Source organism: Echinops telfairi, unplaced genomic scaffold (assembly GCF_000313985.2).
Source record: "Echinops telfairi isolate 266 unplaced genomic scaffold, ASM31398v2 ScPeMD7_70;HRSCAF=299, whole genome shotgun sequence".
NCBI lineage: Eukaryota > Metazoa > Chordata > Mammalia > Afrosoricida > Tenrecidae > Echinops > Echinops telfairi.
In genome coordinates, this window is record NW_022103968.1 from 15,670,690 (window position 1) to 15,685,562 (window position 14,873).

Below are 14,873 nucleotides of genomic sequence, written 5' to 3' on the forward strand. Positions count from 1 at the left end.
ATTCCTCCCAAACTGTCTAAACCATAGGATTATTTGGAAAGAACTGCTTTAATTGTATTTTATACTGTATTAACAGCCGTGAGAGAAGCCTATTATCTAAGGACTGTCGATGATAAGACTAGCATGCTAAATAGCTAGATTTCAACTTTGGCTGTTGTGTGATAACAGTTGAACTTTTATCTTGGGACAATGATGATTAAAGGGCCAAGGAAGGTTAATGGGATTGGGGCACCTTATCCTTTCAATAAATGATTTCACATCAGGTAAAGACTAAAGTACTTGGGAGCCTGGCAGGATCTTGTCCTTAATGATTAAAAGAGCAAACAAAAAACCTCTCAGGTGATTATCCAGCATATTTGAAGAATCAGCATTGATTTGACATATGTTTTGGCAATATGGCAATTTCTGCTGGAAAAAAATGAATTTATAGCAGTTGATAATTATTTCAGTGCATTATAAAGTTCTGATCACTATTAAGAGTAAAAATCCAAAGAGGAAACAATCACCTTGATAAAGATCACTTTAGGTCAATTATTTTTAAATTTTTATTCTGAAAAGGCATAATTAGGATAAACCTGGTGGAACCATTTAAAATATGAGGGTCTCCAAACGTTCATGGAAAATTACATTATCATTTAATTCCATTTTGCCACACACTCTGAAGACCACACACACACACACACACACACACACACACACACACACACACACACACACGGTTCCTTTTAGTATAATCTAAAGTGTTTCTTAAAATTTTTGATAATCTGGGGGAAGCAGTGGAGAGTTCCCCTCAACCTTAGAATGTGTGGGAGATTCAAGCACCTCATTAAAGCCTAACCACGAATATCTTTGGCAGGGCACTTTTGGACCAGAATAGTCATTGTAACTGTAGGGTTTCTTGAAAAGCATTTTCTTTTAGTCAACAGTGAAAGGCACTGAGCTCAAGTGCATTCAAGATCACTTCTCTGCCAAACACCTGGAATGAAGCTATTTCAAGCTGCAGTCGAACGAAGAACCGTTTGCTTTTAATAATGTGTTGACCAGAAGACGGACTCAACTCTCTTACTGAAAACAGAGGAGCGCAGCCAAGACCTGTGTCTCAGGATGCTGCTCTACGTGGAGGCTGACCTCACCGCCTTGATTCCTCCTCCCTCCCAGCGACCCAGATGGGCAGTTTCCGTAGCCAGACTCTATGGCAGCAGGCTGCCACGTCGTTCTTCTGCAGGGTGGTGGGCTCCAACTGCCAGTCTCCTGTTGTCAGCTGAGTGCTTAACCACTGCGCCGCCAAGGAGGGCTCCTTACTTATCGAGAGAGTCAGATTTTCTTTGGAAACAATTCGGAGTGCATTCTCAATGCAGCGTTTGTTTAATAGCATAAAGAAAATACAACTGAAATATTTTAGCTTAGAAAACTTACAAAGCACTCTTTGGCCATTAGAGAAATCAATTTACCGTATATACGTGTGTATAAGCCCAGTTTTCCAGCACATTTTTAATGCAGTTTTTGCAGTAAAATTAGGTGCCTCAGCTGATATTCGGTCAGCTTATACTCGAGTATATATGGTAGTTAAGAATTAAGTAAAGTATGTCTTGCTTTTAAGCAATGTAACTTCTGATTTTAAACACACACACACACAAGTATATACAATCAAATTATTGGCATTTTTCCCACTTCTCTCTAGTAATATGTTAGGTGTCATCAAGGTGGTTCTGACCCACTTTACCAGGCAAAACCTGCAAAAGCTAGAACTAGTATAAGGCAAAAACCTATCAGTGGAAGAAAACTCAGTTTTGACAGAAAGGGACGGAAGCATGAAGGCTGTACCTGACAGAGGCAGACGACTTTCGAGCCTCAGAAAAACAAGGCAGTCCCGGTGAATTCTGGCTCTCGCAGGTTTCACTGTACTAGATAGCCATGTCTTTGCCGCATCTCATCACGGCAGCTTGGTTATATGATTTGCTTTAATAACAGTACATGAATGGATATGTCATGAGCACAAACTCACTCTACCCTTTTGCCTTCTGCCAAGAGAAATGCCTCAAACGGCTATTCTTCCAAAGAGAATGAGACACCTGGAGCTGATGTGACCCCAACAAACAGCCAGGAGTCATGCCCAGGCTAACTCAGTCTCGACCAGCTGCACTCCACCCCGGTATGTGCGTGAAAAACAAAAGGTTTAAAGAGCGAGCATTTGGGGATGATCCCTTATACAGGATTACAGTGGCAATTGCTGACAGGTCCAGGTAGTGCTATAAGTAAGTGTTGACGTAACTGCAAGGCCAGCAGTTCAAAGCCACCAGCTCCTCCACTGGAGAAAGAAGAGGTCATCGGCTTCTATAAAGCTTTTCAATCTTGGAAACCCTACGGAGGGTTGCCATGGATCGGAGTTGACTGGACGGCAGTGGACCTGTGGTCACGGTAAACACAGGCTTCAGTCGCGAAGTGCAAACATCCAGAACTAAACTGCTGTATGGATTACAAACCCCAGGGTCTTACGTATTAAAGCAGAAATGTCTTTTTTCCCTCAAGAGGGGGTAACAGAGTACAAAATGATCAGTTCTCGCCCACTTGGACTATGTCTTTGGCATAGTTCAGATGGTCTTTCCATCTATCAGTTATGCTCAAACAGTTCAGATGGGGGTCTTCCAAATGCAGGGCTGTAAGAATGATGAGTCCTGGTGGGGACAAATATTTTTAACTCTAAAATTGTTTGTAATTGCTGGTGCCTGGCAATAGAAAGCAGACTGAGTTTTAATTGGTTTTATTACTGTTCTAAAAATCTCCATATAGGCTGTATGGGCTCATTTCCTGCACCTGGGGTGTACTACTCCACAGCTGCCTCCCTCCTCACCTCCTGGTGAGCAACTGAAATAACTCAGTTATTTAGAACACAGACTTTCAAAAGTGGAAGTCTGAAAACAGAACTTACCCAAAATACCGGTTCTAAATACACAAGGTTTAGGTACTACTAGGAGTGTGTCAGTTTACTGTATATACTCGAATACAAGCCGACCCGAATATCCACCAAGGCACCTAATTTTAACTGCATAAAAAATGTGCTGAACACATTCCCGACACGATTGCTGAAGAAAAAGGTGAACATAAGCAAATGTGGTGAAGAAAGCTGATAGTGCCCAGCTACCAAAAGATATAACATGTGGGGTCTTAAAGGCTTGAAGACAAACAAGTGGCCATCTAGCTGAGAAGCATCAAAGCCCACATGGAAGAAGCACACCAGCCTGTCTGACCACGAGGTGCAGAAGGGACCAGTTAGCAGACATCAAAGAACTGAAAATCATATCAGTGGGTGCCCACATTCTTGATAGGATCATTGAGGACAAACGTGTGCATAAGCAAATGTGGTGAAGAAAGGTGATGGTGCCTGGCTATCAAAAGATACAGTGTCTGGGGTCTTAAAGGCTTGAAGATAAATAAGCGGCCAACTAGCTCAGAAGCAACAAAGCCCACATGGAAGAAGCACAACAGCCTGTGTGACCACAAGCTGTCGAAGGGATCAGGTATCAAGCATCAAAGAAAAAAAAATCATATCATTGTAAAGGTGGGTGAGTGCAGAGTGGAGACTCAAAGCCCATCGGTAGGCAACTGGACACCTCCTTACTGAAGGGTTGTGGGGAGGAGATGAACCAATCAGGGTGCAGTGTAGCAACGATGAAATATCTAACTTTCCTCTAGTTCTTTAATGCTTCCTCCCCCTCTTCCCCCCACTATCATGATCCCAATTCTTCCTTACAAATCCAGCTAGACCAGAGGATGTGCACAGTACAGATAGCAACTGGGAAACACAGGGAATCCAGGACAGATGACTCCTTCAGGACCAGTGGTGAGAGTGGTGATGCCTGGAGGGTGGAGGGAATGTGGGGTGAACTGATTACAAGAATCTAAGTATTGCCTCCTCTCTGGGGGATGGACGGCAGAGAAGAGGGTGGGGGGAGACGTTGGACAGTGTAACTTATGAGAAAACAATAATTTATGAATTATGAAGGGTTCATGAGGGAGGGGGAGGGGGAGAAATGAGCAACTGATATTAAGGGCTAAAGTGGAAGGCAAATATTTTGAGAATGATGATGGCAACAAATGTACATATATGCTTGACACAATGGATGTATGTATGGATTATGATACGAATTGTATGAGCCTCCAATAAAATAATTTTTTTTAAAAGGTGCTGAAAAACTTGGCTTATCCTCGAGTATATACAGTACTTTATGAATATTGAAATCTTGATAAAGCTAGTCAGCATAGAAAATATTACGAGGTCTTGGGCTTAGAAACCAACTGGGAGCGCAATAGATAAATGTCAGGAAAGTAAAGCCATTCAGTTAGGGTGGTGCTTATTCTTTAACTGTATTAAAGACTATAGAAACCAGTCAGTCCCCAATTCCCGTTTCAGTGTGTCATTGGGAGTTTCTCCGTTCATTCGTCTGCTTCCAGATCTGGAGAAACCATCTCAGTTCTGCTGAGAGTCAGTGAAAATTAAGAGCACACATGCTCCTAGATGATCTTTTGATCAATTCATAAAGACAGTACGGATCATAAAAACAAACCTAGCTCGTCATCAATGTCTACATTAATAGGTAGAGTAGAGTTTTTGTTTGTTTTCAATTGCTGAGAAGCAGTTCTCATTTCCACGCGATTACAAAAAAACAAACAGCTGTCACTGTTTTCTTATTCAAATTATAATAAATAAGGGCACTAGTATACGATACAGCTCATGAACAAGTTTTGAAGTGCTGTAACTAATTCTTTAATTCTCTTACAGTAAGGATATCTATCTCAAATAGAACCTAAGGCCACAATAAAATTCTTCAATTAAAATACTGTTTGTGAAATGTAATATATAATGTTATCCAGGCTAGCTCTCTGTTGCCTTTGTTTTTACACAATTAGCAAGTTCCAACCCAGTGATATAAAAGTATGAAATAACTGACAAGAGAAACAATCCAAATGAATGCCCCCAAAGTATATTTTACATCTCACTTGCATTAAGCAAAGTTTATTTCTATTTCACATAGAAAGTCCACACACCTGATGTTCCAAAAACGACATCCCAGGGGGAACTGATGGGCTGCTCTTCTCCTGTGGCTCCTCCGTCTCTGTCTGTGCCTTGGATCCCAATGCCGGCCACTGTGCTCACCAGCTCAGCATCCAGGTCGATCTACAGAAAGCGGACGGGCCCTTTAATGCAACCCAGGGTGCTTTCGCTTGTTTTCTTTGGTCTGTATGAACATTTCCAGCAGGACACATATATTGGCAACACAGTGTTTTCCACAAAAAGGTACGTTAACGATGGGGCCTTCTTGTTATTGAAATTGACAGAATCCAGCCTGTCTCATTTCCCTCTGTCCCAGGTCTCCACCAGCACACCAGTGGCGAGCACACTAAACCCAAAGCAAGTCCAAAGAAGGAAATAACAAAGAGTAGCATGGAGACTAAGGAAAAAGAGACTACAAAAACAATAAAGAGACTCAATGAAATAAACAACTGGTTCTTTGTAAATATCAACAGGATTGCTAGGTAAACAAGTGGGGTAAACGATGGGTTGCAAGGTCTGAGAGTGGGTAGGACGGAGGGGGCTAACCGTGATTGATGTGGTAACAAGCTCTCTTAAGAATGAATCCCAGACTAGTTCCAAGGAGTTGGAGATTGAACATGTCCCAGATGCCAACTCTTCCAAGATACTACTTTGCTGCCCAGGGGCTAATGACTGTGAAACAAGACGTTAAAAAGCACAGCTATCGGCTTTGACACCTAGCAAACGCCAAGCCCACTGCCAATGAGTCCATCCCGACACACAGAGATCCTGTACGACAGAGGAGGAGTGCTCTTTGGGGTTCCCACGGCTGTCAACCTTTGGGGGAGCATACAGCCCCCTGAAAAACAAGATATTTATGAATAACACTAAGGTAAGTACGTCTGGGAAAGACACAAAACAAAACAGAATAAGATGCATTGAGACACCTATCAATATTCTTTTAACTTGAAATATTTCATGTAGCAAATAAATGCCCGCTTCCCTGATGAGAAGCGCTACGACTTTCAATTCCAAACAGAACGGTTACCTTTCTTATCAGGTGGTTTTCGGTATCTGCCACATAGATCGTATTATTCTTTATGGCGACACCCTGTGGTGAATTGAAAGTTGATTCTGAAAATGTTCCATCTTTTCTTCCAGGGTTAGGTCCTGAAAGACATGACGAAAATGTTCATAGTCCAAAAACAATCCTAAGAAAACACCAGAATGGCAGTATTTCATTCTGTCTTTCGTGCTGGATTTGAATATAAAGCACGTGATGGTTGTCAAGTGCTGTCGAGCGGGCTCTGCTCACAGCGACCCTGCGCAGGGCAGACTGCCTGGTCCTGCTCGAGCCTCGCAGCCCCTGCTGTTTGCGTCCACTGCGTCCCACAGCGCCAGCTTTCCTCAAAGACGGCTTTTGCTAACGACAGGCCTTCCCGTGCAATAGCTACTAGTGTCCTTAGTACAGTACCACATAGCACAGGAGACTTGTTTTTAAAGCATCTTAATTACATAGCATCTAGACGAGAAAGAGGTAAACATATTTTAATTTTTCAGCATCCAAATGGATGATTTTTAACCATTTTGGAAGCTGTTTTTTTGATAATACAATTAAAATTAAGAACTCCCCCCAAAATAAACACGCAACAAAATGCTAAAACCAATTTTAAAGGGCCCCTCGAACGTAATGCCATCCCGCCAGCCCTGATTCAGAGACTCCATGGACAGAGTAGAACTGCCTCTGTGGGTTTCGGAGGCTTATAAATCTTTACAGGAGTAGAAAGTCTCACTTTTCTCCTACAGAGCGTTCAATTACGGACCCACGGCTTGCAGCCCAACAAGTAACCCACATGTCCACCGAGACTACGTCCTTGAAGGGCTTCTGGATCCCCTAAGCACCATTCATGGGTGTTCCAACAGCCAACATTCCAGGTTAGCAGTCGAGTGCTTGACAGCTGGCAAGGCATATGAATGCTGGAGTCCCCAGGTTGGTTCACACCCCAGCTCTACTTCTCTGTGGATCATGATCTGTCTCTATTTCTCTGGAGAACTTGTGACAACTGAACGTGTTCACATAGGAAGTGCTTAGAAGAGTGCCTGCTCTGCGAGCGTCTGCTATGACTACCGCTGGTATCAAGGAGCTCTGGTGGGGCAGTGGGTGAAGTATTAGGCTGCTACCTACAGTCAGCAGTTCAAACCCCCTGCTACCCCACAGGGAAAGCTCAGCTCTGCTCCTGGACAGATTTGCCATCTCGTAAACTCCACGGAGCAGCTCCACTCCGTCTTGTACGACTGCCGTGGTCACGGGTTGTTATTATTGCCTCTGTTGTTACAACTGATGGAAAAAATTCCCTAAGGGGGGAGGGGGGAAAGGGGAGAGTTCTATGGGAACTTTGGATTAGAAAATATTGTATATTATTAGAAAGTGTTGTATATTATAATCCCCTCACGACTATTCAGAAGGCAGATTACTGAGTAAAAGACGCGAGAAGTCCCCTGTTGCCCTAGCAATCACCCATTAAGCCACATCACATCAGTGATGCCCAGGAAATTCATGTTTTCAAACTGATAATAGTTACGCCTATAACACAAGATAACAGCATTCCTAGAATCAGTTTGGGAAATGCAGCTTGCTTCTGGCTTATCTGTTTAACCAAGGAGACTATTGTCCTACACTATTTTGAAAATTGTAAAATCTATTAAAAATGCTTTTAAATTCCAGCTTCTACAATAGATCCTTTTTTAGTACCAATTCTCTTAACAGCTGGCCATAAATCAAAACACCAAGGAGCTCAAACAAAACCACCACCACAAAGCAAACATACACTAGAACAGCAGCAGCCATGCTGACCTGGGTTTCCAACAAGGGACATAACAAATTCAAGAGCTGAGGAAATAGTATCTGGGCACCCTAGGAACAGCAGGAGGGTTTAGCGATATGACGAACTTCATTCTGGAACTTGGAGTGCCCTACCCTATGTACCAACACAGCACGAGTTACTAACGCATAGTTGCAAAAGAGGAACAATATTTTTCTCTTTGAGTAATATGCTAGAGGCCAGTTCAGTCTAGGTACTAAGGATTCCTGAGAGTGTACTTAATAGATTTTATTAATTATGTAGATGTAAGCAGGAAGCCTTCTTAGATCTGAGGCCAGAGAGATAGAGAACAAAATGACCCATTGCTTGCAAGATACTTATTTTGCTAGAGATGGGTCTAGAGTGTGTTGATGTTTTAATGGAAGGAAAATAAAGTAAAATTATGAGTAAATCATCGCTGATATAGTTCATAATACAAATCTCAAATTCTTAGGGTGCAGTAAAGTTTTGAAGAGATATGGCTAGATACTGATGAAAAATGAAATATTCTCTCATTTGAAATGTCTGAAATCTTGAAGGTATATATAGGTACTACTTTCATAAGACATGGAGCCCTGGTGGTGTGGTGGCTGTACACTGAGCTGCTAACCACAAGGTTATCAGTTCAAAACGGACAGTCTCTCCTTGGGAGAAAGACAAGGCTTTCTACAATCTAAAAGTTACAATCTCAGAAACCCAAAGAGGCAATTCTACTTTGCCCTCTGAGTCAGCAGTGGGTTTCATTGTGGTTTATCATAAGATACAATAGTGAACCGTTTTTTTTTGAAAAGCAGTTTTGAAAAAGCAAGATAGGCTTTGCCAGCACACTTTCAACGTCTCATTGAAAGATTTCTTTTGATTCAAATGGAGCTTTGGAGGGGGTTCTTATATTTCAAAAGACTATCCCCCCCACCCAAAAACCCCTGCCATCAAATCAATCCCGACTTACAGTGACCCTATGTAGGGTTTCCAATGTTGGGAAATGAGAGCAAAAAGAGGGGGAGCAGATAGGCTTATCGTTTCCCCATTGGATTTGAACTGCCAACCTGTGGGCACAAGAGGAGGTTAATCCTGATACTATACACTCATTTACAAAAGAATTTCAGGATGGAGTTAAAAGTGAAGGAATATCACCTTCTAGTACTTGTTATTTATAAAGTTAGATGCTGGGATTTTTAAGTAAACCGTTTTCTGTTTGCTGGAAAACGCATTATATATCACCATTGTAGGCAGACTTTACCTCCAATGCTATACTGGATCTGTCCATTCTTCCCAACAACCACAATCCGATGATGCCCACTGTCTGCTATGACTAATCTGTCGCTCTCATCATCTACCGTTACTTTGCCAGGAAAGAGCAACGGGGAAGGGGGCAAAGAGTCCTTGTAGAGTTTTATTCCAATCCTTGCATCTCTGATCTGGCCCCTGTCTTTGTAATACTTCAAAGCTGTTGAAGTGTACAACAGCAATTTGTCCTTGTGTCCCTCTCCCATCAAAGAAAACAGCATGTTTCCCCGGGGTCCAAGTATGACCAGGGTCGGCCAGCAGGAGACTTCCAGCTCCTGCCAAAGGGTGGCATCCGCGTCGTTGACCACAGGGTGCGTGATGTTGTAGCGAAGAACGGCACTCTTGATGTTGTCCAGGACTTTTTCATTCGGGAACTTTGCTGAGTGAACACCCACCACCAGAAGACCATCTGAAAGGCAACAATGATATGTGTGAATATCCTCACATATCGACAAGGTCTGGGGTCATTAATAAATGTACATAGTCCGTAGATCCAAAAGGTAAGCAACAGAAAGAATTGCATTGTCTTCAACTGCATGTAAACACATGCATATACAAAATGAAGCAATACATAGCGCATGGCAACCTTGATAATGACATCAAAGCACTTATGATGAAATTTACGGGACTATTTCAGGATTAAAATTCTTTACACTTTTTAGCTAGTCAAAGCTACATACACACACACAAACTATTTTCTTAGGAGTATTGTGACTCTTTTCTACATAGAATAAGCTCCTTTGAAATCCACAGAGACTATGAGTGCTTTTGTTGATATTTATTGTCATACCAGTCTTTTTCTAACTATCTTTGATTACAAATTAACAGGGCAAATACATGTTTCTATAAGGTTGTTAATTTACTTAGAATTCCTATTACCGTCCTTAAAATATACACTTAAGGGGGTGGTGGTGACAATGTTTGGCTGGATCAGAATCATAACTCCATGCTGACTACCAAAGTAACAAAAGATAATAGTTACGTAAATTCCAATCTCCCAACTCAGTCAGCAAAAAACTCTACAAATCACCCTGAAGAACAAATGAAAACACACACACTGGAGTTCTAATTCTGCTCACTGCCATCAAGTCACTTTCTACTCGTAGTGACCTTACAGAGTTGAGTAGAACTGCCCTTTGGGTTTCTGAGGTGGGAACAGAGTAGGAAACCTCATCTTTCTCCTGCAAAGCAACTGATGGGTTTGAACTGCTGACCTTGAGGTTAGCAGCCCATGATGCCACCGGGACTCCTCAGCCTTGTTCCTCAACTATTGACAACTATTAACTGGGGGGGGGGGAACACCTGCACACACCTCTGAGTCAGCAAGGCGGGCGGAGAGAGGAGTGAAAAATGTAGGAAAGCAAACCACCCAATGGGGAGTTTCCACTTTCGTTTCTTTTCATTTCATCCTTTTACAGCCTAGCCTTCGGGGTGGGCCCTCCTGAAACAAAGAGGGAGGCTAAGGTTTCCATAGAAGAAAGGTCACTACCTTTCTGGCCCAAAGATCCAAGGGGACAAGTGTCGGGTTTCCTGAAGGGAAACAGGGGTGGATTCTTTCTGCTTGGTCAAACCTGTCATTTGAACTCTAACAAATTTTAGTCTAATCACATGCATGTGAGACTGACCCAAACCAGTGTAGCCAATGCTTAGAAAACTGAGCGCTGACACATCAGTGTTGGAGCAGGGCTATGAGTGGGCAAGGGCTTGCTGGCCGTGGGTGTGGCTTGGGTTTGGTATCACTAAGTACGGGTCACCTGTGGTTCTGTTTGCTCTTCTTGTGGATCTAATGGGTGTTTGTGCATGAGCAAGGGAGGAGGGGTGGAGGTATTTGAAATCAGGTGGCTACCATTCTCCTCCAAACCTGAAAATAGTGATGACAGCTCAAGACTTCTTCTTCTTCTTAAACATCAGATTTATTAAGATGTAATTAAAGTATATATTCTCCTTTGACATTTTATTAATTGACTAATCATAAGTGTTTTCAAGACCTAACAGTAGTCTTACATCATGGAATACTAAATATCCTACTTATATAAAGTAAATCCCATATTTTATATGAAATTACATTTTTTAAATAAAAATATCTTAAAGAGAATCTTTTTAAGCTCTCACCCCAAAACAAAAGCTCTAATATTAAAATTTTTAAAAAGCAGCAAAACTCAATTATAGCTCGTGTTATAATTTGGCATTCAAATTATTCATGGCATTTTTGTTTTGGTCTAGAGTTTGCTTTGAAGATGAATGTCATTTCCTCGTATGTTTCACTCTTAAAGATCTTTTAAAACGTAGTAACTTTTCCAGACTTAACTTCAACGTTAAATCTAGCGAAAACAAATAGCTTGTTTCCTGTCGGGGGACACCCTGAACACACACAAAAGCTGTTGTTCTTGGTATGTCTCTTTCAGACCCTTGTCTATTTCACCACAAATGCTACAAAAATAGAAAAATCATTGTTAGCTGTCCTGGTAAAATTTTCTAATATGTAATTGCTGCACTATTCAATTTTACTTCATCTCTGGAAAGAGCATTTAACGAAAAGAAAGGGATCAAATAAGTAATGAGTAAATTTAGGTATGATATCTGCCATAAACACTGCCTCTACAGAGCTAAAAATTAGTAAAATCTTCACTATAACTTCTCCTGGCCATATGGGCCTATTTTTCAGAGGACTGAAAACTTGGAATATGTCGTCAGATTCCGCGGTTCCAATGGTAGCTCCAGCCCCACTGCTAGGTGACAACTGGCAAGTGGCTTACTCTCCGTCTCCCTCAGTTTTCTCATCCTAGACGCACCTCAAAAGATGGCTGTGAGCGAAGTTTTCATTATGTTTTGAAATCTCTGACCTTATCTCTCCCCCGCTTCACCGGAATTTAATTTAATTTATAATATTTCCTATTTATTTAAGCACTGCTTTAAAAAACAAATGTGGAAGTTTATTTAAATGTATAACTATCTCTTCCTATGAGGGAAATAGACAACTTTTAAAGAAATAAATTCATAAAAATTTAAAAGGTAACGAAATAGCTTCCCACAATTCATGACACCTAATTAGGTGTGCATAGTATGTATTCAATAGACGTTGATCGTTGCTGTTATTATTACTATCAATGAGCTCAATTTACTTCTTCCTAGAGTTTTTCTAGCTCTCAATTCCCACAGCATTGTTCAAAGCACTACACTGTGTACATGTATACCATAAACGCCTACGGGGATGGATGTATAATGAGTTTGAATTAGTTATAAAGTGAGGTTTCAAACAGTAACAAGCAGTACAAGCTAGTATGTATGATAGGTTTTAAAGGCCCCAGTCTTCTCTAGTGAAGGCAGACAAGCATCAAATAATGTCACAGAAAGGTGATTCGATTCCATCTAGAACAGCTAAATCCATAAGATTCTGCTTATAATGACTGAAACTGTATCAGCAAGAGTGATTGATTACAGGGGCACAGAGCTATAACTGGGTAACACTGTTTACAGGCTTAGACCAATTCCTTTTATGGATCATAAAAGCCCATCCACTTGGGATTTTTGCCATTATACATTATATGATCCTCTTCTCCCATCTCCTGTCACCTCTCACCAAAGTGCAGCTAGCTAGATCACATGAAGCTCTACCCCTAATTATTTACATATTTGCATGTGGATTTTCCATAATAGTTAACACAAGTCAAGAACCCCATATCAGAGTGGCCGAGCGCAAACGGGTTAGTTCCATCTTAATCTGATACTTCACATTGTTCCAATTGGTTGAATTCTGTTATTAGAACTCACAGTTAAGTCTCAACGAGTAAACACCACAGTCTCCTCTTCCTTAATTTGTACAATATTCCCCAATATCCTGACTCAACATATCCTATTAACTACTAACCAACCCATGACATTTTCTTCTTCCAATGCTTTTGTGACTCTCCTTCTGATCAATGAGCCCCAACCCCTCCCTTGAAGACTCGATGACTGTGGGGGATCCATGACAAAGCACTGACTAGGTGAAGAGGGTGCTGAAGGAGAGTCCAGGGAGAACATGCAACAGGTGCTCACGAGGAGCGTGAGAGGGACTGAAGAAGGTGACTATGGAGGGAGGATAGCGAGGAGCATGGGACCAAATGAGGATGCAGACAGACAGACAGACAGACAGACTTTTAAGGGGACAGCCTTAAAAGTCAAGGATTTGGATCTTCATTCTAAAAGCACTGAGATTCAGTGCTGGTCTCAAAGCTACGGTAAACTCAAGATATCTTAAACTAAACCTTTGACATCACACTGCACACACGACCTTGCTCTCATCTCCTGGCGTGAATGGCACTGTCATTTAACTACTTACACACCTCGGAAACTTACCCAGGACATTGCTGTGATAACCACCGAGCCCTCCCTCACTTGGTCTAATCCATGACCAAGTGCTGATGATTTTTATGTCTCCGATAAAAATCCATGTTTACGGGGAGCATAGCAATAGCCTTATCCCCTAACATCTACATTCGTTCTTGTCCGCCCCTCAGTCTCCATGCAGGGTCAGCTTGATCTTTCAAGTCACAGGAATCTGACCGTTACACCTTCATGTAGAAACCCTTCTTCGCGTTCCCATTTTTATTACAAAAACCAAGCCCCACCTTTGCAGTGCCTTCTCTTCACCTTTCTTTCCCTCCCCTCTCTAAGGGTCTACTCAGAAGCATTAAAGCAAGAAAAATAATGATATTCTTGGGAATTCAAGGAAGTCCAGGATGGCTAGCACACTCTGACTCAGAAGAGAGGTATGTGGAGAAGATGCTGGAGAGGTGGAATTGTAATTTTTGGGGGGGAATTGTAATTTTATAAACAATGGAAATATGAAAGGATCCAATTTATTGAACGTTAAATTGAAGCAGAGATTAAAAGTTTGACAAAGGTGACATTAGGCTATGTCCACGCTACATATACAAACTGGCCCTATTTTCAAGAATGCAAAATAAGAGGGACTGCTGAGGTGGGGGTGGTGGGGGGTGGTGTGTGTGTGTGTGTGTGCCTGTGCAGAAAAGAGTCCACAGAGCTGCCCTGGCTGCGACCCTTTGAAATCCTGCCTAAAGGTTGGCTGGCCCTGGCCCTGGCCTGGGAACTGGGAGGTTGAATTTGGGAGGGGCTTCCACCACTCCTAGAAATGATAAGAGTGGTTCATGTGTCTAAATTGATTATACAAATATGGTTTGTGCGGAACGCCTGTTTTCCCTGAGATACTAGGGCATGGCAGGCAGATGCTGCCTGTGTGAACGGTCCCCAATAAACATCCTTGGCGCTGCATATCTAATGTGCTTCCCAAGTTGACACCCATTTTAATCACATTGTCACTACTCCTTCCTGGGGGAATCATCCTGTGACTCCAAGCGAGAGAAGCCTCTCGAAGCGCACACCTGGCCTCTGGCCTTTTCCCTTGGCGGATTTTGGCCTCTATTCTTTTGATGTGATAGTTCACATCACAGCTGTGAGAAGAGCTGGCCGTCGAGTCTAGGAGTCCTGCAACTCACTGGAACCTCCACATTGAGCGAAATCATTGATCGACACTTAGGCGCCATTTCACTATAAAATTAGAGATGGACCCACTACCATGACTCGAATTCGACCTTACAAGTCTGGCTAGACCAGAGGAGGTACACTGGTACAGATGGGAACTGAAAATACAGGGAATCCAGGACGGATGAGCCCTATAGGACCAGTGGTGT

General features: G+C 42.1%; 1 protein-coding gene across 2 annotated transcripts in view; it reads right to left on the reverse strand.

Annotated features, from left to right (window-relative positions):
* NHLRC2 (NHL repeat containing 2) overlaps window positions 1–14,873 on the reverse strand; it is a 46,872-nt gene that overhangs the window by 17,973 nt on the left and 14,026 nt on the right. For both annotated transcript variants that reach the window (XM_045291618.1, XM_004700919.2), the window contains exons 3-5: window positions 9,134–9,589; window positions 6,081–6,202; window positions 5,047–5,176 (exon numbers count right to left, since the gene is read on the reverse strand). In XM_045291618.1, coding sequence (XP_045147553.1) covers window positions 5,047–5,176; window positions 6,081–6,202; window positions 9,134–9,589 — 708 coding nt within the window. The remainder of the gene's footprint in view (window positions 1–5,046; window positions 5,177–6,080; window positions 6,203–9,133; window positions 9,590–14,873) is intronic.